The following is a 24,969-nucleotide window of genomic DNA, read 5'->3' as shown; positions in this document are numbered from 1 at the left end:
CCTTCATCCACTCCCCCAAACATAACACCATTGATCATTTCTACTAATTTAAAACATTACCAGTATGAGACCCAAGAACATGTAATATTTTTCTCTCTTTATCATTATGTTCATGTCAGTAAGTTCAAATATTTACTGTACCAATTTATGTTGATATAAATTATGTTACTATTGATGTTCAAGTCAATCAAGATGGGTTATTTAAAGTGTTGTGTTGTTTGGGCTCTTAGTGGAATCATGGATGATGAATTCCGAATGCTGCTGCTGCTGAGCTTCTTGTTGTATATAAAAGGTAAGGTGGCTACAGTATATTTGTTAAATATTGATATTAATCTTGTTAAGAATATCAGTATAAAGCTGTCTCAGCTACATAAAATATGTTAGTGTGGGATTTTCAGCACTGATCTCAGTCACACGTAGCACACAAGCAAAAAGATTTGTTTGAAAATTAAGATCGAAATATAACTCAGACTAAGCCTATTCGAGATCACAGCAGTTTTAGTAGCATGTGCAAAGCCCTCAACTGCTGTATATGTATAATGTTACAATTGGAAGTTAATCCGGATAAGGTCATCTGCCTTGTAAGATAGGATGTAATTTTGCATTTCACACCAGTAACGTGGTCCACAGTAGAGGTGTACACTAAATAAGCTGACAAGAATGAAGCCTGTAAACCTGTTTACATAAAACCTGATTATATGTTTACACATGTTTAAACTAGGCTGGGGTCAGAAAAAGTGCTACACATACACAACAAAAAATACTCAGACCACATACAATAAGCAGTAGGAGATACAAGTAAGGGCTCATGACCAGTGTTGGGGGTAACGCGTTACAAGTAACGTGCGTTACGTAATATTACTTTTCTGGAGTAACGAGTAAAGTAGCGCGTTACTTTAAAAATTTACACATTAATATCTGAGTTACTTTTTGAAAAAAGTAATGCGAGTTACTTTTCAATCAAATTATTTTGCATAAAAAAAATAAATACTGAATTAAAATGAACGTAGTCACGTAGAATTGCCCACTCATACCTGCGAGCCGCGGGAACAGAAGCTGGTAAGAAGCGGAGATGGCAAAATCAGAGCATTACATTACTGTGATGGAAGTGTTCTTATTATTTTGTAATAGTGGAGAAAAAGAAGAAAGGAATAATGGTTAAGTGTAGATTATGTGTTGGTGAAAAGCTCCTGTTAACTGCAAAAAATACCACTTAAAAAAAAAAAAAAAAACATCTGCATGCAAAGCACAGCACTACAGATATGTGTGTTTGTGTGTGTGTGTGTGTATATATATATATATATATATATATATATATATATATATATATATATATATAATGTTGAATATATGCAACATTATGCAATGTTGCATATATGGAAATAGAGACAGAAATATAGAAAACTTTTGCCGACTTTCCACCACTGCAGATCTATTGACTGCTCAGAATAAAAGTTTTCTGTGGGAGACACATGTACGATGCCATCACAGTGGAGAGAGAGAGCAAATTCACAGCTCATTTGCTCTTTGTGGGACGAACACTGCTCATGACAATGAGTATGGAAGAGTTTTATAAAATCTGGCAAATGGCAATGAATGAAAACATAAAGAGAAGCATTATATTATAAAAAACATTCTCTAAAACCTTATAGAGGAATCAGGAGAATAAGAAGCAACCTGGTGTTGGACTTATCAACAATTACAGTGTTTTAAAATTCTGGGGCACATGTGAGAGTTCTTACTGAAAAAACATTCACATATTAGAAGGAATGCATGAATATAAACCTGATTTTGTTTTATTGTGTTTAATATTCAATGTTAACATTTCAGTTTCAGTATCAGGTATCCAGCATGTGCACATGTCCTGCAGTAAAAAGGAAATCTGTGCTCTGAATGAGTTATCAGTGAACCTGACATGCTCGTACTCAAATATCAACATCACCACTGGCTTCTGGTTCAATCTAAAAGACAAAGCTAAATGGTGGAAGGAAGAACATCCAGAAGATTTAACTTTAGACTCGGACTATGCAGGACGTGTGAGATACACAGAGATGACAAATTCCAACTCGACTCTTACAATAACAGACCTGAGAGAGAGAGACTCAGGGGAATATCACCTCATGTTTATTACGGATAAAGGAGAGAAATATCAGAGCTCAGCTGGAGTTACTCTAACAGTTACAGGTAACAGAGAAACTAGTCTGTAATAACCTGTGCTCTTATACACGTCTGTGATGAAACATTCATCTTTTACTTCATTTAGACCTGCAGGTGACTCATAACTTCACAGAACAAACTCTTACCTGCCGCACTTCCTGTCCCCTGACCTCTCACATTACACCTTACTACTGGTACAGGAATGGACAAATGTTAAAAACATACACAGAAACCTTCTCTTTAAAAAATGCTGATGATGGAAGTTACTCCTGCTCTGCTGACTATTACAAATGTTACTCTCCAACATTGTGTGAGTATTTATTTGGTCTCATCATATAATGTAGGAACTCATAATTTCAGTGTTGAGAAAGAAGTTGTTCAAATATTCAGTATAAGTCACCAGATGATGTCAAAGAATGATTTGCTTATTCAATGTAATGGATCAGTTGTACATCAAACTGGATTCTATAAAGAAGAAAAATAATGCTATGATGTTATGAAAAATAAAATGGCTTTATCTGAATAGAAAATTATGAGTAAAAGTGCTGCATGTTATAAAGAATAATAAAGAAAAAAGTTATGAACTATTACTGCACATTCAGACTTTATATGCTTTACATTTTTATTCATCAAAAGACACAATCATCAGTAAGCAGCGAATGTTTAACACTGTTGTGGTTCCTTCAGGACTGAAACACTGATCTCACCAAAATAACTTTGTAATCGATTTCAAATAATATCTTCTAATCAGATGTTACTGTTGCAGGTGTTGAAAGAAATTGTTGGGATGTGAACTACACAGACAAAAGAGTGTGTGCTATGGAAGGATCTTCAGTGGAATTTGCAGGAAATTACTCACATCCCAGTAATCTGCGTGTTAATAAAGTTTTCTGGCATTATTTTGAGCAGGGTAAAAGTATTGATCTGAAAACTATAACACATGTTGCCAATCGAGTTAAATACAGGAACAATAATCTAACTTTGAAAATAAACCAGCTGACAAAAAATGACTCTGGAGAATATCGCCTTAGATTCATTACTAATGATGGTAAAGGTTTCTCTGGTAGACCTGGAGTGATTCTGAAAGTCATAGGTAATGACCTACACTAAACTGTCTCTAGTTCTGGTCTTTCTCGATCAATGTAAAGCTGTTAAATCACTTTTCTGCATGTTTTGTTCACATTTAGATCTGCAGGTAAGAGTGCGTGAGTCTGCAGTGGATTCAGAAGGACAGACTACAGTAATGCTGAGCTGCATCACCTCCTGCACCCTGTCCAACAATCCCACTTACATGTGGTACAAGAACAGACAGCCTATTACAAACAAACCCACCAAACACAACAAGCTCTACCTGAGCTCCAGTGAAGATGCAGGAAACTACTCCTGTGCTTTGAGAGGATGTAAGGAACTCCGCTCTCCTGAAGAAACTGTGACAATCAAACCAGGTTTGTTCAGGTGGCCTTTAATGTTCTGACAGTTGCTCCAGCTACAAGAGAACCACATCAGAACAATATGTTAATAACAGTGCACACACACACAGACAAGTCTGTTGAGAGCGAATTTAAATAGCAACTCAGCATTACACTTACAGAGGCAAACCAACTCAAGACACAATTTGCTTATGATTTATTTGTGAAGGTTCAGAGGATCACACAGTGTTAAAGCACATCATAGTGGGACTGACTGCGTTCCTGGTAGTAACACTCCTCTCAGGAGCTCTGTGCATGTGGTATGTAAAATGTACTCTGTTTTTTGTAAACATAGTTTAAAAAATAGTTATTTGCTTCCATCATGAACATGTACTTGTGGTTTCCCAGGAAGAGAAAGTCAAGTTCAGCTAATGGCCACAGCAGCAGTGGTGAGAACGAACAGGTGAGTGAGGCTAAAAGGAGCAACTGTGTGATCATGTGACATGTATGATAAAGTATTATCAGTACCACACTAATAGTCATTAGTTCATTAAGTGACTGTTTAGAAATAAAGACTCATTACACCAGACATGGGCAAACTACAGCCCACGGGCCACACACGGGCCGTTGGGTTTATTAATCCTATATACAATTTATATAAATTTTTCCTTCACAAGTTTGAAAAAATCAGTTTGTCACACAGATCTGTGATTTGACGTGTGGAACTGATTGACGAAGATATAGCCAGCCAAATAAACAAAAAATCTGAGTCCTTCAAGTTATATTAACTGGCACTGGATAAAAGCAACGACTTAAAAGACACTTCTCAGCTCCTAATTTTCATCTGAGGGATTAATGATAGTTTTGAAATAACAAAAGAGTTTTTAAGCATGGAGTCCCATGAAGGGAACAACTCAAGGAGATTTGAATCCAGGATTTGAATCCAGGATTTGAATCCAGTCGTAAATCTTGTCAACTTTATACGTGCACTGGGACTTCAGCATCGTCAGTTCGAATTCCTCGAGGAAACTAATGTGGATCATCAGGAGTTGCTGTACCACTCGCGTGTCTGCTGGTTGCGTTTGGGCAACGTGCTTCAACGGGTGTGGGACCCAAAAGAAGAGATTGGCGCACTTTTTTCAGTGGGGTAATCTGACGAATTTCCAGAGCTAAGTAAAATTACTGGTTTTGTGATTTTGCGTTTGCTGTGGACATATTTTCACACTTGAATGAACTGAATGTGAAACTACAGGCAAAAGATCAGTTTGTGCACGACATGTACAAACAAATATAAGCTAACTTTAATCTCCAGACAAATTGCAAACACATCTTTCACTCATTTCGCCACACTTTCCACGCAGAAAGAGGCGACGCGAAACCCAAAGAAATACAGCAAATTACTGGAAAAGTCATTACAACTGGTGTCCTGTCCCCTGTCACAAGACCCTGAAACCGCACCACAAGAAGTGCAATTGGAACTGATCGATCTTCAGTCTGACACCGTGTTAAAGGAGAAGTTCAGCTCTCTTGAACTGAATGACTTTTATGCTTCACTTAACGAAGCCATGTTTCCAAACCTCTGGAAGACGGCACAGAAGATGCAGATTTTGTTTGGTTCGACCTACAAATGTGAACAGACTTTCAGCGTCATAAACATCAACAAAGGCCCTCACAGATCCAGGTTAACTGACCAACACCTCAGATCTATCATGAGAAGTGCCACAACAAAACTTACTCCCGACTTTGATGAACTGACAAAACAAGGAGTTCAACAACACTGTTCCTACTGAAACTGAACTTGAGATTTTCTGCTGTGTTTTTCGATGAACTGGCAAAATAAGGAGTTCAACAACACTGTTCCTACTGAAACTGAACTTGAGATTTTCTGCTGTGTTTATTGATGAACTGGCAAAAAAAAAAAGATCAACAAGTTGTTGATTTTTTGGCACTTAATTAATGCATTTCAAAAAACAATTTGTACAATGAGCCTTGCATATTCATGCTTTGCTACATGTTACAGGCTAAATCTCTAATGTAATTTTATATACAGTGAGGAAAATAAGTATTTGAACACCCTGCTATTTTGCAAGTTCTCACACTTAGAAATCATGGAGGGGTCTGAAATTGTCATCGTAGGTGCATGTCCACTGTGAGAGACATAATCTAAAACAAAAATCCAGAAATCACAATGTATGATTTTTTAACTATTTATTTGTATGATACAGCTGCAAATAAGTATTTGAACACCTGAGAAAGTCAATGTTAATATTTGGTACAGTAGCATTTGTTTGCAATTACAGAGGTTAAACGTTTCCTGTAGTTTTCACCAGGTTTGCACACACTGCAGGAGGGATTTTGGCCCACCTCCACACAGATCTTCTCTAGATCAGTCAGGTTTCTGGCCTGTCGCTGAGAAACACGGAGTTTGAGCTCCCTCAAAGATTCTCTATTGGGTTTAGGTCTGGAGACTGGCTAGGCCACGCCAGAACCTTGATATGCTTCTTACAGAGCCACTCCTTGGTTATCCTGGCTTCGGGTCATTGTCATGTTGGAAGACCCAGCCTCGACCCATCTTCAATGCTCTAACTGAGGAAGGAGGTTGTTCCCCAAAATCTCGCAATACATGGCCCCGGTCATCCTCTCCTTAATACAGTGCAGTCGCCCTGTCCCATGTGCAGAAAAACACCCCAAAGCATGATGCTACCACCCCATGCTTCACAGTAGGGATGGTGTTCTTGGGATGGTACTCATCATTCTTCTTCCTCCAAACACTTTTAGTGGAATTATGACCCAAAAGTTCTATTTTGGTCTCATCTGACCACATGACTTTCTCCCATGACTCCTCTGGATCATCCAAATGGTCATTGGCAAACTTAAGACGCCTGGACATGTGCTGATTTAAGCAGGGGAACCTTCCGTGCCATGCATGATTTCAAACCATGACGTCTTAGTGTATTACCAACAGTAACCTTGGAAACGGTGGTCCCAGCTCTTTTCAGGTCATTGACCAGCTCCTCCCGTGTAGTTCTGGGCTGATTTCTCACATTTCTTAGGATCATTGAGACCCCATGAGGTGAGATCTTGCATGGAGCCCCAGTCTGTGGGACAATGACAGTCATGTTTAACTTCTTCCATTTTCTAATGATTGTTTCAACAGTGGACCTTTTTTCACCAAGCTGCTTGGCAATTTCCCCGTAGCCCTTTTCAGCCTTGTGGTGGTGTACAATTTTGTCTCTAGTGTCTTTGGACAGCTCTTTGGTCTTGGCCATGTTAGTAGTTGGATTCTTACTGATTGTAAGGGGTGGACAGGTGTCTTTATGCAGCTAACAACCTCAAACAGGTGCATCTAATTTAGGATAATAAATGTAGTGGAGGTGGACATTTTAAAGGCAGGCTAACAGGTCTTTGAGGGTCAGAATTCTAGCTGATAGACAGGTGTTCAAATACTTATTTGCAGCTGTATTATACAAATAAACAGTTTAAAAATCATATATTGTGATTTCTGGATTTTCTTTTTAGATTATGTCTCTCACAGTGGACATGCACCTACGATGACAATTTCAGACCTCTCCATGATTTCTAAGTGTGAGAACTTGCAAAATAACAAGGTGTTCAAATACTTATTTTACTCATTGTATATACAGTACAGACCAAATGTTTGGACACACCTGCTCATTCAAAGAGTTTTCTTTAATTTCATGAATATGAAAATTGTAGAGTCACACTGAAGGCATCAAAACTATGAATTAACACATGTGGAGTTATATACATAACAAAAAAGTGTGAAACAACTGAAAATATGTCATATTGTATGTAGGTTCTTCAAAGTAGCCACCTGTTGCTTAGATTACTGCTTTGCACACTCTTGAGGCCTACTTTGAAGAACCTACAATATGACATATTTTCAGTTCACTGTTATTTATATAATTCACGTGTTAATTCATAGTTTTGATGCCTTCAGTGTGAATCTACAATTTTCATAGTCATGAAATTAAAGAAAACTCTTTGAATGAGCAGGTGTGTCCAAACTTTTGGTCTGTACTGTATATATAATATATATCTAATCTAAGTTTGGACACAAGGTGTGTCCAAACTTTTGGTCTGTACTGTGTGTGTGTATGTGTGTGTGTGTGTATATATATATATATATATATATATATATATATATATATATATATATATATATATATGTGTGTGTGTGTGTGTGTGTGCCATTGTGGCCCATGAGTCAAAAAGTTTGCCCATCCATGCATTACACTATTCCTGACTTTAGCTCACCTCTTTTTATTCAACAGACTTGTAGCAGATGAAGCGGCTGATGATCCATCTCAGATTTACAGCAAGGTCCAGAAACTCCCCACTTAACCATGTAACCCATCATTAGTTTCGTGGCCTGGTAAATATAAAGAGGTAGAACTTCTGGGTTCTAGGGGAAAAAAAAAGAAAAAAAAACAACATGACAAATCATGTCAAAATTCTGTTCTGAAACAAGGGAAAAGGGATGCTTTGAGATTTTATTAGAGTTGTTGTAGCAGTATCATTGCTTCAGAAGTGTATTTAAATGCTTTTATAATATTTTATAATTGTATGCTCTTTAACCCAGAACAATATTTTTAAAGGATCTTTTTTATCTAAATAGAAATAGTTTTATATCCATCATAAACTTTGATTAATCTTTAATTGTTTTGTTTGACTGGCTGCATATAATGTTCACTTAGTGTAATCTTTGTTTTAATCAAAAAATCATTTTCATTTTATGCAGTTTAACAATTAGAATTAAGTTTACTTTAATTTATTTATTTTCTGGTACGACAAACACATAGTTATAGAATATATAAAACAGAACAGAGATTGAATTGTGTTAATCGGGTTTCTCGTATAAGTACTGTCATTTAGTCGATCATGAGCTACAAGACAACTTCGACGACTTGTGACAACTTCAACCACTTGTGACTGTGACGCCTTCCTCCCAGACACACTGAACGACTTCTAAGCCCGGTTTGAGGTGCAGAATTACATGCCGACAAGGAAGACCAACCGACCTCCCACTGACCAGGTGCTCTGTCTAACCATGGCTTAAGTGTGGAAAACTCTATGCCGAGTTACATGTTCTTACATATTCTTTGTTTGGATGGTCAGGGAACGCATCTGTAGCAAACTGTACAAGCTATATAAAAATATATTCTTTTTGACTCAATGGCTGACAGATGAGAAAGCATTTGATTTGGTTGCAAATATATTTACAAAGGTTATTTTCTAAACAGACCAGATCTTTTGTTCTTAGTGTTGATCTTAGTTAATGTTGAATTAATATGCACATTGAAGTAAATGTACACTATATTGCCAAAAGTATTGGGTCACCTGGTCATGAGTACAGTATTTAATTTTTGAGCATTGCATTCCACATATAGTCCCAATTTGCTCTTATTATTCCTCTACTCTTCTCAGAAGATGTTCCACTAAATTTTAGAGTGTGTTTATGGATATTTGTGTTCATCAGCCACAAGAGTGTTATGAAGGCAGATACTGATGTAGGTGAGGAGGCCTGGGTTGCAGTCAGCATTCCAATTCATCCCAAAGGTGTTCAGTAGGGATCAGATCAGAGCTCTATAGCAGGCCACTCAAGATCTTCCTCTCCAAAGCATGTAAACCAGATCTTGAAGGAGCTCACTTTGTGCACAGGGGCATCGCCATGCTGGAACAGGCGAATGCAAAATTTTATAAATGAAAGCGGTTTCAGGTGTTTTTTATTTATTCTGAAATGTGGAGGGAAGGAGTCCTCTGAAGCTCAGCCTTTACACTGTTGTGATTCAATAACTTATAACATAACATATCTGAACCTAATAATAAACAAACTGTTTTTTTTTCTTATTTCATCTAGGCAGATTGTCTTTAGTAAATGTTGTTTGTTATTACTTGTGACAGACAGAAACAGAGTGAGGTTTAAAGTGAATTCTTATACAAAGCACGAGAGACACGTGACCTGCACTGACCCCCACAGTCACACTGTAATTGATGCATTTCCAATGATCACCAGCAGAGGCCGATCATTCCTAAACTTGAGCACAACCTCGGACACTTGCGGGTCACTTTTTGATTTTCTGCTATTTTAAATAAAAGTCTGAGAGTAGAGATTTACACTGTGTTAATCCTGAAATCCTGGAAAACATACAAAAGACAAAAAGACATTGTATAAACTATTTAAAAGAATACTTACTATACAATGAGTTATGAACTGACCAGCAAGGACATAACCACAGTTTTAACAGCTGCTGTTGCAGCTCTCAGTCACACATAGCACAGCAGCAAAAATGTGTGAAAACATAAATTAAAAAGAGCTAAGTTGTAGCAGTCCACACTTCAGGATTTATACAATTAAAAGACCAAATAAACTCATACAGATAAAGAAGATGCAACATGAAAATCTCTGTTAAATAAATAAAAGTAAATCTTTGAGAAATGTTCTGGAAATGGTGAATTTGAAGGCAAAATGACTGGCAGTGAATATGATTTTTGTTAAAGAGCTGCCAAAAGTAGACAAAGTAAGATGTCATTGATGAGCATTTATGATGGATAGGAGTTTTACTGCTGATTGAACAGCTGATATTTTTAAAAATTCAGTACGTCAATATGAGCTCAAACACAGGAAGGAAACCAGAGGCTAATTCATCCACTCCCCCACTTCATGCACACACCCAGTCATTACACCATCGCCCATTTCTTCTCATTTAGAACATTGCCAATAGCAGACCCAAGAACATGTAAGTAATATTTTTCTCTCTTTATCATTATGTTTGTTAGTAAGTTTACATATTTACTGTAAATGAGAATTTAATCATCCCATTTATGATTTCACAGAATATATATATCTATATAATTCAATTCTAATCATTTTTATTTGTATTGCACTTTTAACAATAAACATTGTCTCAAAGCAGCTTTATACAGACAAAGTGGTGATAAAAAATGAATATGTTCTTTATAAGTGTAAGTTTGTCCCCGATGAGCGAGCCGGTGGCGACTCATGAATGAATGAATGTACATATGAATTTGCAATGACACTTTATATATTAGTATAAATTATGTTACTAGTGATCTTCAAGTTAATCAAGTTGGGTTGTATAAATTGTTGTGTTGTTTGGGACTTATAGCGGAATTATGGATGATGAATTCAGAATGCTGCTGCTGAGCTTCTTGTTGTATGTTACAGGTAAGGTGGCTACAGTATATTTGTTGAATATTGCACACAAGCAAAAGAAATTGAAAATGAATATAGAAATATTCGGGGATCAGAGCAGTTTTAGTAGCATCTGCAAAGCCCTCAACTGTTGTATATGTATAATGTTACAATTGGAAGTCAATCCGGTTAAGGGCATCTGCCTTATAATATAAGATGTAATTTTGCATTTTACACCAGTAACGTGGTCCACAGTGGGCTGCCCACAGTGACCAGATATGGGGCCAGTTTCAAAGCCGAGGGTGTAGAGGTTTATATTTATTTAATTATATTGTAAAAACATTTTCTAAAACCTTATAGAGGAATCAGGAGAATAAGGAGCAACCTGCTGTTGGACTAATATTGGCCTGTGTGTGTGTGTGTGTGTGTGTGTGTGTGTGTGTGTGTGTGTGTGTGTGTGTGTGTGTGTGTGGGCATGTGTGAACTTGACTTACTGATGATAAATTTACAAACCAGTGCTTTTGAAAATTACTTATTTCGGTCTTTTAGACATTTAAGGAATGTTGCATTAATATAATGATCTCTTTCCATTTTTTATTCCAAAAGCATGAATATTATGTGAATATTATGTGCATCGTTATATAGCGATGTGAAGCAGACTTCCTGTTACTACTTTGCAGATGATTGTTTTCAATAACAGCACAACAAACAGTTTTTTTGTTCTTCTTTTCTACTGCAGCTATAAATATACAACTAATTCAAGTTGTAATGTTACTAAGAAACAACACAGCCATGTCAGAAAACATTATCTTTAAGCTTATAGCTTCACCTCTGCCTATTACAACCCACACTAATGACTTCTTCCATCAGTGCTAATCCAATCAGAAGTTGAAAAATAGTGTAATTGCTCTGAAACCTAAAACTTCACCTTATCAACAATTATGGTGTTTTAAAATTCTGGGGCACATGTGAGAGTTCTTACTGAAGAAACATTCACATATTAGAAGGAATGCATGAATATAAACCTGATTTTGTTTTATTGTGTTTAATATTCAATGTTAACATTTCAGTTTCAGTATCAGGTATCCAGCATGTGCACGTGTCATGCAGTAAAAAGGAAATCTGTGCTCTGAATGAGTTATCAGTGAACCTGACATGCTCGTACTCAAATATCAACATCACCACTGGCTTCTGGTTCAATCTAAAAGACAAAGCTAAATGGTGGAAGGAAGAACATCCAGAAGATTTAACTTTAGACTCGGACTATGCAGGACGTGTGAGATACACAGAGATGACAAATTCCAGCTCGACTCTTACAATAACAGACCTGAGAGAGAGAGACTCAGGGGAATATCACCTCATGTTTATTACGGATAAAGGAGAGAAATATCAGAGCTCAGCTGGAGTTACTCTAACAGTTACAGGTAACAGAGAAACTAGTCTGTAATAACGTGTTCTTATACACGTCTGTGATGAAACATTCATCTTTTACTTCATTTAGACCTGCAGGTGACTCATAACTTCACAGAACAAACTCTTACCTGCCGCACTTCCTGTCCCCTGACCTCTCAAATTACACCGTACTACTGGTACAGGAATGGACAAATGTTAAAAACATACACAGAAACCTTCTCTTTAAAAAATGCTGATGATGGAAGTTACTCCTGCTCTGCTGACTATTACAAATTTTACTCTCCAACATTGTGTGAGTATTTATTTGGTCTCATCATATAATTAAGGAACTCATAATTTCAGTGTTGGGAAAGAAGTTGTTCAAATACTCAGAATAAGTCACCAGATGATGTCAAAGAATGAGTTGCTTATTCAATGTAATAGATCAGTTCTAGATCAAACTGGATTACATAAAGAAGAAAAATAATGCTATGATGTTATGAAAAATAAAATGGATTTATCTGAATAGAAAAATATAAGTAAAATTGCTGCATGTTAAAAAATAATAAAGAAAAAATAAAAAGTTATGATCTAATCACTGCACATTCAGACTTTATATGCTTTACATTTTTATTCATCAAAAGACACAATCATCAGTAAGCAGCTAATGTTTAACACTGTTGTGTTTTTTTTAAAGAGTCTGTCATCAGGACTAAAACACTGATATCACCAAAGTAACTTTGTAATCGATTTAAATAATATCTTCTAATCAGATGTTACTGCTGCAGGTGTTGGAAGAAATTGTTGGGATGTGAACTACACAGATAAAAGAGTGTGTGCTATGGAAGGATCTTCAGTGGAATTTTCTGGAACTTACTCACATCCCAGTAATCTGCGTGTTAATAAAGTTTTCTGGCATTATTTTCAGTCTGGTAAAAGTATTGATCTGAAGACTGTAACACATGTTGCTAATCGAGTTGAATATAGGAAGAATAATGTAACTTTGAAAATAAACCAGCTGACAAAAGATGACTCTAATGATTATCACCTTAGATTCATTACTAATGATAGTAAAGGTTTCTCTGGTAAACCTGGAGTGATTCTGAAAGTCACAGGTAATGACCTACACTAAACTATCTCTAGATCTGGTCTTTCTGGATCAGTGTAAATCTACTACCTCACTTTTCTGCATGTTTTGTTCACATTCAGATCTGCAGGTAAGAGTGAGTCAGTCTGCAGTGGATTCAGAAGGACAGACTACAGTAACGCTGAGCTGCATCACCTCCTGCACCCTGTCCAACAATCCCACTTACATGTGGTACAAGAACAGACAGCCTGTTACAAACAAACCCACCAAACACAACAAGCTCTACCTGAGCTCCAGTGAAGATGCAGGAAACTACTCCTGTGCTGTGAGAGGATGTGAGGAACTCCGCTCTCCTGAAGAAACTGTGACAATCAAACCAGGTTTGTTCAGGTGCCCTTTAATTTTCTGACTGTTGCTCCAGCTACAAGAGAACCACATCAGAACAATATGTTAATAACAGTGCGCACACATAGACAAGTCTGTTTGAATCGGATTCAAATAGCAACTAAGCATTACACTTACAGAGGCAAACCAACTCAAGCCACATTTTTCTTATGATTTATTTGTGAAGGTTCTGAGGATCACACAGTGTTAAAGCACATCATAATGGGACTGACTGCGTTCCTGGTAGTAACACTCCTCTCAGGAGCTCTGTGCATGTGGTATGTAAAATGTACTGTGTTTGTTGTAAACATAATTAAAAAAAATAGTAATTTGCTTCCATCATGAACATGTGTTTTTGGTTTCTCAGGAAGACAAAGTCAAGTTCAGCTAATGGCCACAGCAGCAGTGGTGAGAACGAACAGGTTAGTGAGGCTGAAAGAAGCAACTGTGTGATCATGTGACATTATTACATTAACTTATTTTATTCTCAATTTCAGCATCACTTTGCCTCAGACCTCTTTGGAAGAGTTACCTCAGACGATCAGGATAATGTTACCACGGTTTTCTTTAAACCCTTCCACACCCAGAACTTGTCCAGACACCAAGATGATGTCCAGTATGCTGCTGCCACTGATAAAGTATGATAAAGTATTATCAGTACCACAATAATAGACATTAGTTCATTAAGTGACTGTTTAGAAATGAAGACTCATTACACCGGACATGAGCAAACTACAGCCCGTGGGCCACACACGGGGTTTATTAATCCTATATAAAATTAATATTCATTTTTCCTTCACAAGTTTGAAAAAATCAGTTTGTCACGCAGAACTGTGATTTGCCGTCTGGAACTGATTGACGAAGATATAGCCAGCCAAATAAACAAAAAAGCTGAGTCCTTCAAGTTAAATTAACTGGCACTGGATGAAAGCAACGACTTAAAAGACACTGCTCAGCTCCTAATTTCCCTCCAAGGGATTAATGATAGTTTTGAGATAACGGAAGAGTTTTTAAGCATGGAGTCCCTGAAGGGAACAACTCGGGGAGAAGATTTATATAACATGGTGTCTGCTGCCATCGAGAGACATAAACTACCTTGGAGTAAACTTGCCAATGTCACAACGGATGGATTACCAAAAAACGTTGGGCTGCTGAAAAGAATCCAGGATAAAGTGAAAGAGGAAAGCCCTGAGCAGGATGTTATTTTCCTTCACTGCATCATCTATCAGGAATCGCTTTGCACGTCTATATTGCAGCTTAATCATGTCGTGAATCCAGTCGTAAAACCCGTCAACTTTATACGCGCACGGGGACTTCAGCATCGTCAGTTCATCAAGTTTCTCGAGGAAACTGATGCGGATCATCAGGAGTTGCTGTACCACTCTCGTGTCTGCTGGTTGAGTTTGGGCAAAGTGCTTCAACGAGTGTGGGACCTGAAAGAGGAGATTGGCGCATTTTCGGAGTCGGTGGGGAAATCTGACGAATTTCCTGAGCTAAGCAACAAATCTACAGGGGAAAGATCAGTTTGTGCACGACATGTACAAACATGTTACTGCCTTCAAATCTAAGCTAATTTTATTCTCCAGACAAATTGCAAACACAGCATTCACTCATTTCGCCACACTTTGCACGCAGAAAGAGGCGACGCGAAACACAATGAAATACAGCAAATTACTGGATGACCTGCACGAGGAATTCAGCTGTCGCTTCTCTGACTTTTAAAACATTGAAAAGTCATTACAACTGGTGTCCTGTCCCCTGGCACAAGACCCTGAAACCGCACCACAAGTAGTGCAATTGGAACTGATCGATCTTCAGTCTGACTCTGTCTTAAAGGAGAAGTTCAGTTCCTTAAACTGAATGACTTTTATGCTTCACTTAACAAAGCCATGTTTCCAAACCTCTGGAAGACGGCACAGAAGATGCCGACTTTGTTTGGTTCGACCTTCGTATGTGAGCAGACATTCAGCGTCATGAACATCAACAAAGCCCCTCACAGATCCAGGTTAACTGACCAACACCTCGGATCTATCCTGAGAATTGCCACAACAAAACTTACTCCAGACTTTGATGAACTGGCAAAACAAGGAGTTCAACAACACTGTTCCTACTGAAACTGAACTTGAGTTTTTCTGCTGTGTTTATTGATGCACTGGCAAAAAGAAAGATCAACAAGTTGTTGATTTTTTGGCATTTGATAAAACTACATTTGTATTTTTCTGCTGTGTTCAACTGAAATATAATAAATATATTATTAATTTAATTAATGCATTTCAAAAAACAATTTGTACAATTAGCCTTGCATATTCATGCTTTGCTACATGTTACAAGCCAAATCTCTAATGCTCTTTTCATTCCACAGACTTGTAGCAGATGAAGCGGCTGATGATCCATCTCAGATTTACAGCAAGGTCCAGAAACTCCCCACTTAACCATGTAACCCATCATTAGTTCCGTGGCCTGGGAAATCTAAAGAGGTAGAACTTCTGGGTCCTAGAAAAAAACAAAACATTTAAAAGATGTCCAAGTTCTGTTCTGAAAGAAGGGAAAAGGGATGCTTTGAGATTTTATTAGAGTTGTTGTAGCAGTATCATTGCTTCAGAAGTGTATTTAAATGCTTTTATAATATTATATGCTCTTTAACCCCAAACAATATTTTTAAATGTATCTTTTTTATCGAAATAGAAATAGTTTTATATCCATCATTAACTTTGATTAAGCTTTAATTATTTTGTTTGACTTGCTGCATATAATGTTTACTAGTGTAATCTTTGTTTTAATCAAAATACTTTTTCGATTTTATGCTGTTTAACAATTAGAATTAAGTTTACTTTAATTTATTTATTTTTTGGTACGACAAACACATAGTTATCATAGAAAGCTAAAATAAATTCGTGTAAGTCATTTTCACATTACTTTTTTGGTTATACTTTATTTTAAGGATTTTAAAAAGCTTTTCTTGGAACATCTACAGCCACAGCAATTGTGCTCGTCTTTGTGTAATGGGTATAAAACATGTACAACATGTATGTTATAAGCCCCTTTTTGATTTACTTTAATTAAATTGACAAACTTTTTCAATGAAAACGTCTTCTTTGGTGTTGTCTAGAAATATAGACTTTATAATGGTGAAATTTGTTTGTGTTTATTTTAGTGCTTTGTGTATATGTTTGTAAAAGAAACTGATAAAGATTATATTATACAGATTATAATACTTTACCATGGCATATATTGCACATAGATGATTTTGAAGCTGTAACAGATATTCAAATAATGGTATCTATTTAATAGCGTCTATATTGAAAACTCAGGTTAATTACACTAAGCGTTTCAGCAGTGTAGCGAGTGACATCTAGTGGGCAAGGGTTAAAGTGCAGTCAAGCTATTTTGAAGGTAAGTCATGGAATTATTAAGCATGTTATTTATCCTCTTTTCATAACTCTAACCCAAATTATACACACAACCATAACTCTCACCTAATAAATCAGTCATAAGAGTGTCTGCAGTCTTGTGGCTGATATTCCAGTAATACAAAGATACTGTTGCTTTAACCAATCAGATTTTGAGTTGCCAAAACTGGGGCCATCTAGCAGGCATACAGTAAAATTGCCATTTTCATATTCTTTGTTTGGATGGTCAGGGAACGCATCCGTAGCAAACTGTACAAGCTATATAAAAATATATTCTTTTTGACTCAATGGCTGACAGATGAGAAAGCATTTGATTTGGTTGCAAATATATTTACAAAGGTTATTTTCTAAACAGACCAGATCTTTTTTTCTTAGTGTTTGGGGTGCAGTCAGCATTCCAATTCATCCCCAAGGTGTTCAGTAGGGATCAGATCAGAGCTCTATAGCAGGCCACTCAAGATCTTCCTCCCCAGAGCATGTAAACCAGATCTTCAAGGAGCTCACTTTGTGCACAGAAACATCACCATGCTGGAACAGGTGAATGCAAAAGTTTATAAATGAAAGCTGTTTCAAGTGTTTTTTATTTATTCTGAAATGTGGAGGGAAGGAGTCCTCTGAAGCTCAGCCTTTACACTGTTGTGATTCAATAACTTTCATATCTGCACCTAATAATAAACAAACTGGTTTTTTTTTTCTTATTATATCTAGGTAGAATGTCTTTAGTAAATGTTGTTTGTTATTACTTGTGACAGACAGAAACAGAGTGAGGTTTAAAGTGAATTCTTATACAAAGCACGAGAGACACGTGACCTGCACTGACCCCCACAGTCACACTGTAATTTATGCATTTCCAATCATCACCAGCAGAGGCCGGTCATTCCTAAACTTGAGCAGAATCTTGGACACTTGCGGGTCACTTTTTGATTTTCTGCTATTTTAAATAAAAGTCTGAGAGTAGAGATTTACACTTTGTTAATCCTGAAATCCTGGAAAACATACAAAAGACAAAAAGACATTGTATACACTATTTAAAAGAATACTTACTATACAATGAGTTATGAACTGACCAGCAAGGACATAACCACAGTTTTAACAGCTGCTGTTGCAGCTCTCAGTCACACATAGCACAGCAGCAAAAATGTGTGAAAACATAAATTAAAAAAAGAGCTAAGTTGTAGCAGTACACACTTCAGGATTTATACAATTAAAATACCAAATAAACTCATACAGATAAAGAAGATGCAACATGAAAATCTCAGTTAAATAAATAAAAGTAAATCTTTGAGAAATGTTCTGGAAATGGTGAATTTGAAGGCAAAATGACTGGCAGTGAATATGATTTTTGTTAAAGAGCTGCCAAAAGTAGACAAAGTAAGATGTCATTGATGGATAGGAGTTTTACTGCTGATTGAACAGCTGATATTTTTTAAAATTCAGTACGTCAATATGAGCTCAAACACAGGAAGGAAACCAGAGGCTAATTCATCCACTTCCCCACAACATGCACACACCCAGTCATTACACCATCACCCATTTCTTCTAATTTAGAACATTGCCAATAGCAGACCCAAGAACATGTAAGTAATATTTTTCTCTCCTTATCATTGTTTGTTAGTAAGTTTACATATTTACTGTAAATGAGAATTTAACCATCCCATTTATGATTTCACAGAATATATATATCTATATAATTCAATTCTAATCATTTTTATTTGTATTGCACTTTTAACAATAAACATTGTCTCAAAGCAGCTTTATACAGACAAAGTGGTGATAAAAAATGAATATGTTCTTTATAAGTGTAAGTTTGTCCCCGATGAGCGAGCCGGTGGCGACTCATGAATGAATGAATGTACATATGAATTTGCAATGACACTTTATATATTAGTATAAATTATGTTACTAGTGATCTTCAAGTTAATCAAGTTGGGTTGTATAAATTGTTGTGTTGTTTGGGACTTATAGCGGAATTATGGATGATGAATTCAGAATGCTGCTGCTGAGCTTCTTGTTGTATGTTACAGGTAAGGTGGCTACAGTATATTTGTTGAATATTGCACACAAGCAAAAAGAAATTGAAAATGAATATAGAAATATTCGGGGATCAGAGCAGTTTTAGTAGCATCTGCAAAGCCCTCAACTGTTGTATATGTATAATGTTACAATTGGAAGTCAATCCGGTTAAGGGCATCTGCCTTATAATATAAGATGTAATTTTGCATTTTACACCAGTAACGTGGTCCACAGTGGGCTGCCCACAGTGACCAGATATGGGGCCAGTTTCAAAGCCGAGGGTGTAGAGGTTTATATTTATTTAATTATATTGTAAAAACATTTTCTAAAACCTTATAGAGGAATCAGGAGAATAAGGAGCAACCTGCTGTTGGACTAATATTGGCCTGTGTGTGTGTGTGTGTGTGTGTGTGTGTGTGTGTGTGTGTGGGCATGTGTGAACTTGACTTACTGATGATAAATTTACAAACCAGTGCTTTTGAAAATTACTTATTTCGGTCTTTTAGACATTTAAGGAATGTTGCATTAATATAATGATCTCTTTCCATTTTTTATTCCAAAAGCATGAATATTATGTGAATATTATGTGCATCGTTATATAGCGATGTGAAGCAGACTTCCTGTTACTACTTTGCAGATGATTGTTTTCAATAACAGCACAACAAACAGTTTTTTTGTTCTTCTTTTCTACTGCAGCTATAAATATACAACTAATTCAAGTTGTAATGTTACTAAGAAACAACACAGCCATGTCAGAAAACATTATCTTTAAGCTTATAGCTTCACCTCTGCCTATTACAACCCACACTAATGACTTCTTCCATCAGTGCTAATCCAATCAGAAGTTGAAAAATAGTGTAATTGCTCTGAAACCTAAAACTTCACCTTATCAACAATTATGGTGTTTTAAAATTCTGGGGCACATGTGAGAGTTCTTACTGAAGAAACATTCACATATTAGAAGGAATGCATGAATATAAACCTGATTTTGTTTTATTGTGTTTAATATTCAATGTTAACATTTCAGTTTCAGTATCGGGTATCCAGCATGTGCACGTGTCATGCAGTAAAAAGGAAATCTGTGCTCTGAATGAGTTATCAGTAACCCTGACATGCTCGTACTCAAATATCAACATCACCACTGGCTTCTGGTTCAATCTAAAAGACAAAGCTAAATGGTGGAAGGAAGAACATCCAGAAGATTTAACTTTAGACTCGGACTATGCAGGACGTGTGAGATACACAGAGATGACAAATTCCAGCTCGACTCTTACAATAACAGACCTGAGAGAGAGAGACTCAGGGGAATATCACCTCATGTTTATTACGGATAAAGGAGAGAAATATCAGAGCTCAGCTGGAGTTACTCTAACAGTTACAGGTAACAGAGAAACTAGTCTGTAATAACGTGTTCTTATACACGTCTGTGATGAAACATTCATCTTTTACTTCATTTAGACCTGCAGGTGACTCATAACTTCACAGAACAAACTCTTACCTGCCGCACTTCCTGTCCCCTGACCTCTCAAATTACACCGTACTACTGGTACAGGAATGGACAAATGTTAAAAACATACACAGAAACCTTCTCTTTAAAAGTTGCTGATGATGGAAGTTACTCCTGCTCTGCTGACTATTACAAATTTTACTCTCCTCCACTGTGTGAGTATTCATTTGGTCTCATCATATAATTGAGGAACTCATAATTTCAGTGTTGAGAAAGAAGTTGTTCAAATACTCAGAATGAGTCACCAGATGATGTCATGGAATGATTTGCTTATTCAATGTAATGGATCAGTTGTACATTAAACTGGATTATATAAAGAAGAAAAATAATGCTATGATATTATGAAAAATAAAATGGCTTTATCTGAATAGAAAATTATAAGTAAAATTGCTGCATGTTATAAAGAATAATAAAGAAAAAAAAAGTTATGAACTATTACTGCACATTCAGACTTTATATGCTTTACATTTTTATTTATCAAAAGACACAATCATTAGTAAGCAGCGAATGTTTAACACTGTTGTGGTTTCTTCAGGACTGAAACACTGATCTCACCAAAATAACTTTGTAATCGATTTCAAATAATATCTTCTAATCAGATGTTACTGTTGCAGGTGTTGGAAGAAATTGTTGGAATGTGACCTACACAGATAAAAGAGTGTGTGCTATGGAAGGATCTTCAGTGAAATTTTCTGGAACTTACTCACATCCCAGTAATCTGCGTGTTAAAGTTTTCTGGCATTATTTTCAGTCTGGTAAAACTATTGATCTGAAGACTGTAACACATGTTGCTAATCGAGTTGAATACAGGAAGAATAATGTAACTTTGAAAATAAACCAGCTGACAAAAGATGACTCTAATGAATATCTCCTTAGATTCATTACTAATGATAGTAGAGGTTTCTCTGGTAAACCTGGAGTGATTCTGAAAGTCACAGGTAATGACCTACACTGAACTGTCTCTAGTTCTGATCTTTATGGATCAATGTAAATCTGTTAAATCATGTTCCTTTGTTTTGTTCACATTCAGATCTGCAGGTAAGAGTGAGTCAGTCTGCAGTGGATTCAGAAGAACAGACTACAGTAACGCTGAGCTGCATCACCTCCTGCACCCTGTCCAACAATCCCACTTACATGTGGTACAAGAACAGACAGCCTGTTACAAACAAACCCACCAAACACAACAAGCTCTACCTGAGCTCCAGTAAAGATGCAGGAAACTACTCCTGTGCTGTGAGAGGATGTGAGGAACGCCGCTCTCCTGAAGAAACTGTGACAATCAAACCAGGTTTGTTCAGGTGCCTTTAATGTTCTGACAGTTACTCCTGCTACAAGAGAACCACATCAGAACAATATGTTAATAACAGTGCACACACACAGACAAGTCTGTTTGAATAAAATTCAAATAGCAACTCAGCATTACACTTACAGAGGCAAACCAACTCAAGCCACATTTTGCTTATGATTTATTTGTGAAGGTTCAGAGGATCACACGGTGTTAAAGTACATCATAGTGGGACTGACTGCATTCCTGGTAGTAACACTCCTCTCAGGAGCTCTGTGTGTGTGGTATGTAAAAATGTACTACATTTTTTTTAAACATAATTTAATAATAGTAATTTGCATCTATCATGAACATGTGCTTGTGGTTTCTCAGGAAGAGAAAGTCAAGTTCAGCTAATGGCCACAGCAGCAGTGGTGAGAACGAACAGGTGAGTGAGGTTGAAAGTAGCAACTGTGTGATCATGTGACATTATTACATTAACTTATTTTATTCTCAATTTCAGCATCACTTTGCCTCAGACCTCAATGGAAGTGTTCCCTCAGACGATCAGGATAATGTTCAGTATGCCAGTGTTTTCTTTAAACACTCCCAGGCACCCAAACCATGTCCAGACACCACAGAGGAAGATGATGTCCAGTATGCTGCTGTGAACATTAGAAGGAGCGCTGCTGCCACCCGGTGGGCAAAATATTATCAGTACCACACTAATTCTCATTAATTCATTAAGTGACTGTTTAGAAATGAAGACTCATTACACTATTCCTGACTTTAGATCACCTCTTTTCATTCCACAGGCTTGTAGCAGATGAAGCAGCTGATGATCCATCTCAGATTTACAGCAAGGTCCAGAAACGCCCCACTTAACCATGTAACCCATCATTAGTTCATTTTCCTGGTACATCTAAAGAGATATAAGTTTTGGGTCCTAGAAAAAAAAATAGCATAAAAAAGATGTCCAAGTTCTGTTCTGAAACAAGGGAAAAGGGATGCTTTGAGATTTTATTAGAGTTGTTGTAGCAGTATCATTGCTTCAGAAGTGTATTTAAATGCTTTTATAATATTGTATGCTCTTTAACCTAAAACAATATTTTAGTTTATAGGATCTTTATTTCAAATTGTTTTATATCCATTATAAGCTTTGATTAATATTTGCTTGTTATATTTGACATGCTGCCTATTATGTTACCTAGTGTAATCATTGTTTTAATCAAAATCCTTTTTTATTTTATGCTGTTTAACAATTAGATTCAAGTTTACTTTAATTTATTTATTTTCTGGTACGACAAACAAATAATTATCATAGTTAGCCAAAATGAATGCGTTTAAGTCATTTTTACATTACTTATTTTTTGGTTATACTTTATTTAAAGGATTATTAAAAAAGCTTTTCATGGAACATCAACAGCCACAGCAATTGTGCTCGTCTTTGTGTAATGTGTATAAAACATGTACAACATGTATGTTATGAGCTCACTTTGATTGACTAATTAAATTGACAAACTTTTTCAATGAAAACGTCTTCTTTGGTGTTGACTAGAAATACAGACTTTATAATGGTGAAATTTTGTCGTGTTAATTTTAGTGCTTTGTGTACGGGTTTGTGAAAGAAACTGATACAGATTATAATACTTTACCCTGGCATATATTGCGCATAGATGATTTGGAAGCTACACCATATATTCAAACAATGGTGAGGAGTTGTAACATATGATAAAAGATTTGTGTAAAATACACTATAGTTGGTTGAATTTTCGATTCTGGTCTCAGGTTTAATATAAAATGAGCTCACTGTAATACATTATAGCGTCTATATTGAAAACTCTCAGGTTAATTACACTAAGCGTTTCAGCAGTGTACCCGAGTGACATCTAGTGGGCAAAGGTTGAAGTGCAGTAAAGCTATTTAGAAGGTAAATCATGGAATTAACTAGCTATTATTGCTCCTCTTTTCCTAAATCTAACCCAAATAATAATTTTCTGAATTCTACACACAACCATAACTCTGATTTTTCAGTACTGTCAACCCCAGATAATTTGCGGTTTGGAAATCTGGGCTCTAAAAATTTGCGGGTTCTAATTTGTAACATAACTAACAGCAAGTTGCAGATTATTTAAAAAATTGCAGGAATCTGCAGTGGGACCGGATGTTCAGGAACAGTTAGGAATAATATTTTAAACTGTTTTCACTAACAAATTTCATAAAAGTCTTTAAAACACTATTGTATTATTTATTTAAAGTGATAAATAAAGCATTTATGCCCATTTCTGTTGAGTATGCTTCAAAAAGGAACAAACTTACTGGTGTAATATCTAGATGAATTCACTAAGGTACCATAGGGGCTGCAGGGGTGCGTCCAAAATTTTTCCGGATTTTTGGAACTCCGGGGGGTCTTAGAAGCGAGATCTGGGTAACCACTGTAATACAAAGATACTGTTGCTTCAACCAATCAGATTTAGAGTTGGCAAAACCGGGGCCATCTAGCAGGCATACAATAAAAGTGGCATGTTCATGTTCTTTGGTTGGATGGTCAGAGAACGCATCTTTAGCAAACTGCCCAAGCTATATAAAAATATATTCTTTTAGACTCAATGGCAGTATTTTTCAATCCACAATGGCTGACACAGAAGAAAGCATTTGATTTGGTTGCAGATATATTTAAAAGGTCATTTTCAAACCAGACCAGAGACTGAATTGTGTTAATCGGGTTTCTCGCATAAGTAATGAAATTCACTCGCTGCATGAGATACCTACCCGCAATGCTCTGTTATTGGATTTCAATATTTGGATAAATGTCTACCCCTATAAACTTTTATAGCGTGGCACAGGAACTTCAACTACCTACCACTGGATAGGTTGACAGTGGATCTTAAATCTATGAGGGCTGAGAGGGTGAGCAATTCATTAGAACATTGCAACTGCAGCTCATCTTTCCAGCTCAGGAACTGGGCTTCTCCGGGCATGTGGCACAGCGATGACCCACCTGACCAAAGTACAAACACAGTTGGAGGCAGAGACATCGCCGATGCTCTTCTGAAGACAACAGCATCTTACAGAACTGTTGCTTGGAATGGCCTAGTTGAACGGACAAGTGAGATGTACTCCGACGACGGGACGTCTTGGTCCTTGCAGTTTATCTCAGTTTGCAACA

The 24,969-nt window shown here is 36.6% G+C and overlaps 2 protein-coding genes across 7 annotated transcripts; both read left to right on the top strand.

The window, feature by feature from the left end:
- Positions 1–16,687, top strand: LOC124380038 (B-cell receptor CD22-like). Of its 5 annotated transcripts, none has more exons than XM_046840712.1 (10): positions 1–81; positions 231–292; positions 1,831–2,184; positions 2,264–2,467; positions 2,924–3,250; positions 3,345–3,602; positions 3,796–3,886; positions 3,975–4,029; positions 14,104–14,244; positions 15,969–16,687. In XM_046840712.1, the coding sequence occupies exons 1-10, from the start codon at positions 65–67 to the stop codon at positions 15,981–15,983; spliced, it is 1,524 nt and encodes a 507-aa protein (XP_046696668.1). In that variant the 5' UTR covers positions 1–64; the 3' UTR covers positions 15,984–16,687. The 5 variants fall into 5 exon arrangements, with proteins under 5 accessions (XP_046696668.1, XP_046696672.1, XP_046696671.1 ...); XM_046840714.1 differs by lacking the exon at positions 1–81 and adding an exon at positions 90–118; XM_046840716.1 differs by lacking the exon at positions 2,924–3,250.
- Positions 16,688–18,056: 1,369 nt separating this feature from the next.
- On the top strand, positions 18,057–23,330 carry LOC124380036. Of its 2 annotated transcripts, XM_046840711.1 has the most exons (10): positions 18,057–18,593; positions 18,982–19,040; positions 20,057–20,410; positions 20,488–20,691; positions 21,151–21,474; positions 21,567–21,824; positions 22,015–22,105; positions 22,194–22,248; positions 22,324–22,499; positions 22,616–23,330. In XM_046840711.1, exons 2-10 carry the CDS (start codon positions 18,989–18,991, stop codon positions 22,683–22,685), a joined length of 1,584 nt encoding a protein of 527 aa, XP_046696667.1. In that variant the 5' UTR covers positions 18,057–18,593; positions 18,982–18,988; the 3' UTR covers positions 22,686–23,330. The 2 variants fall into 2 exon arrangements, with proteins under 2 accessions (XP_046696667.1, XP_046696666.1); XM_046840710.1 differs by lacking the exon at positions 18,057–18,593 and having other exon boundaries at positions 18,922–20,410.
- The last annotated feature ends 1,639 nt before the right edge of the window (positions 23,331–24,969 follow it).

The sequence above is a fragment of the Silurus meridionalis genome, chromosome 26 (genome assembly GCF_014805685.1).
Source record: "Silurus meridionalis isolate SWU-2019-XX chromosome 26, ASM1480568v1, whole genome shotgun sequence".
Lineage (NCBI taxonomy): Eukaryota > Metazoa > Chordata > Actinopteri > Siluriformes > Siluridae > Silurus > Silurus meridionalis.
The sequence above is the reverse complement of the archived record's forward strand: the minus strand, read 5'-3'. Positions and strand labels throughout refer to the sequence as shown.

Excerpts from the sequence above, each read along its gene's own strand:
- LOC124380038 (XM_046840712.1), top strand. Across the intron at positions 293-1,830 it reads CTTCTTGTTGTATATAAAAG|TTTCAGTATCAGGTATCCAG; the intron begins GTAAGGTGGCTA and ends TTAACATTTCAG. Across the intron at positions 3,603-3,795 it reads AACTGTGACAATCAAACCAG|GTTCAGAGGATCACACAGTG; the intron begins GTTTGTTCAGGT and ends TTATTTGTGAAG.
- LOC124380036 (XM_046840710.1), top strand. The coding sequence starts at position 19,996 with ATGCATGAATATAAACCTGATTTTGTTTTATTGTGTTTAATATTCAAT. Across the intron at positions 21,825-22,014 it reads AACTGTGACAATCAAACCAG|GTTCAGAGGATCACACGGTG; the intron begins GTTTGTTCAGGT and ends TTATTTGTGAAG. Across the intron at positions 22,249-22,323 it reads GCAGTGGTGAGAACGAACAG|CATCACTTTGCCTCAGACCT; the intron begins GTGAGTGAGGTT and ends TCTCAATTTCAG.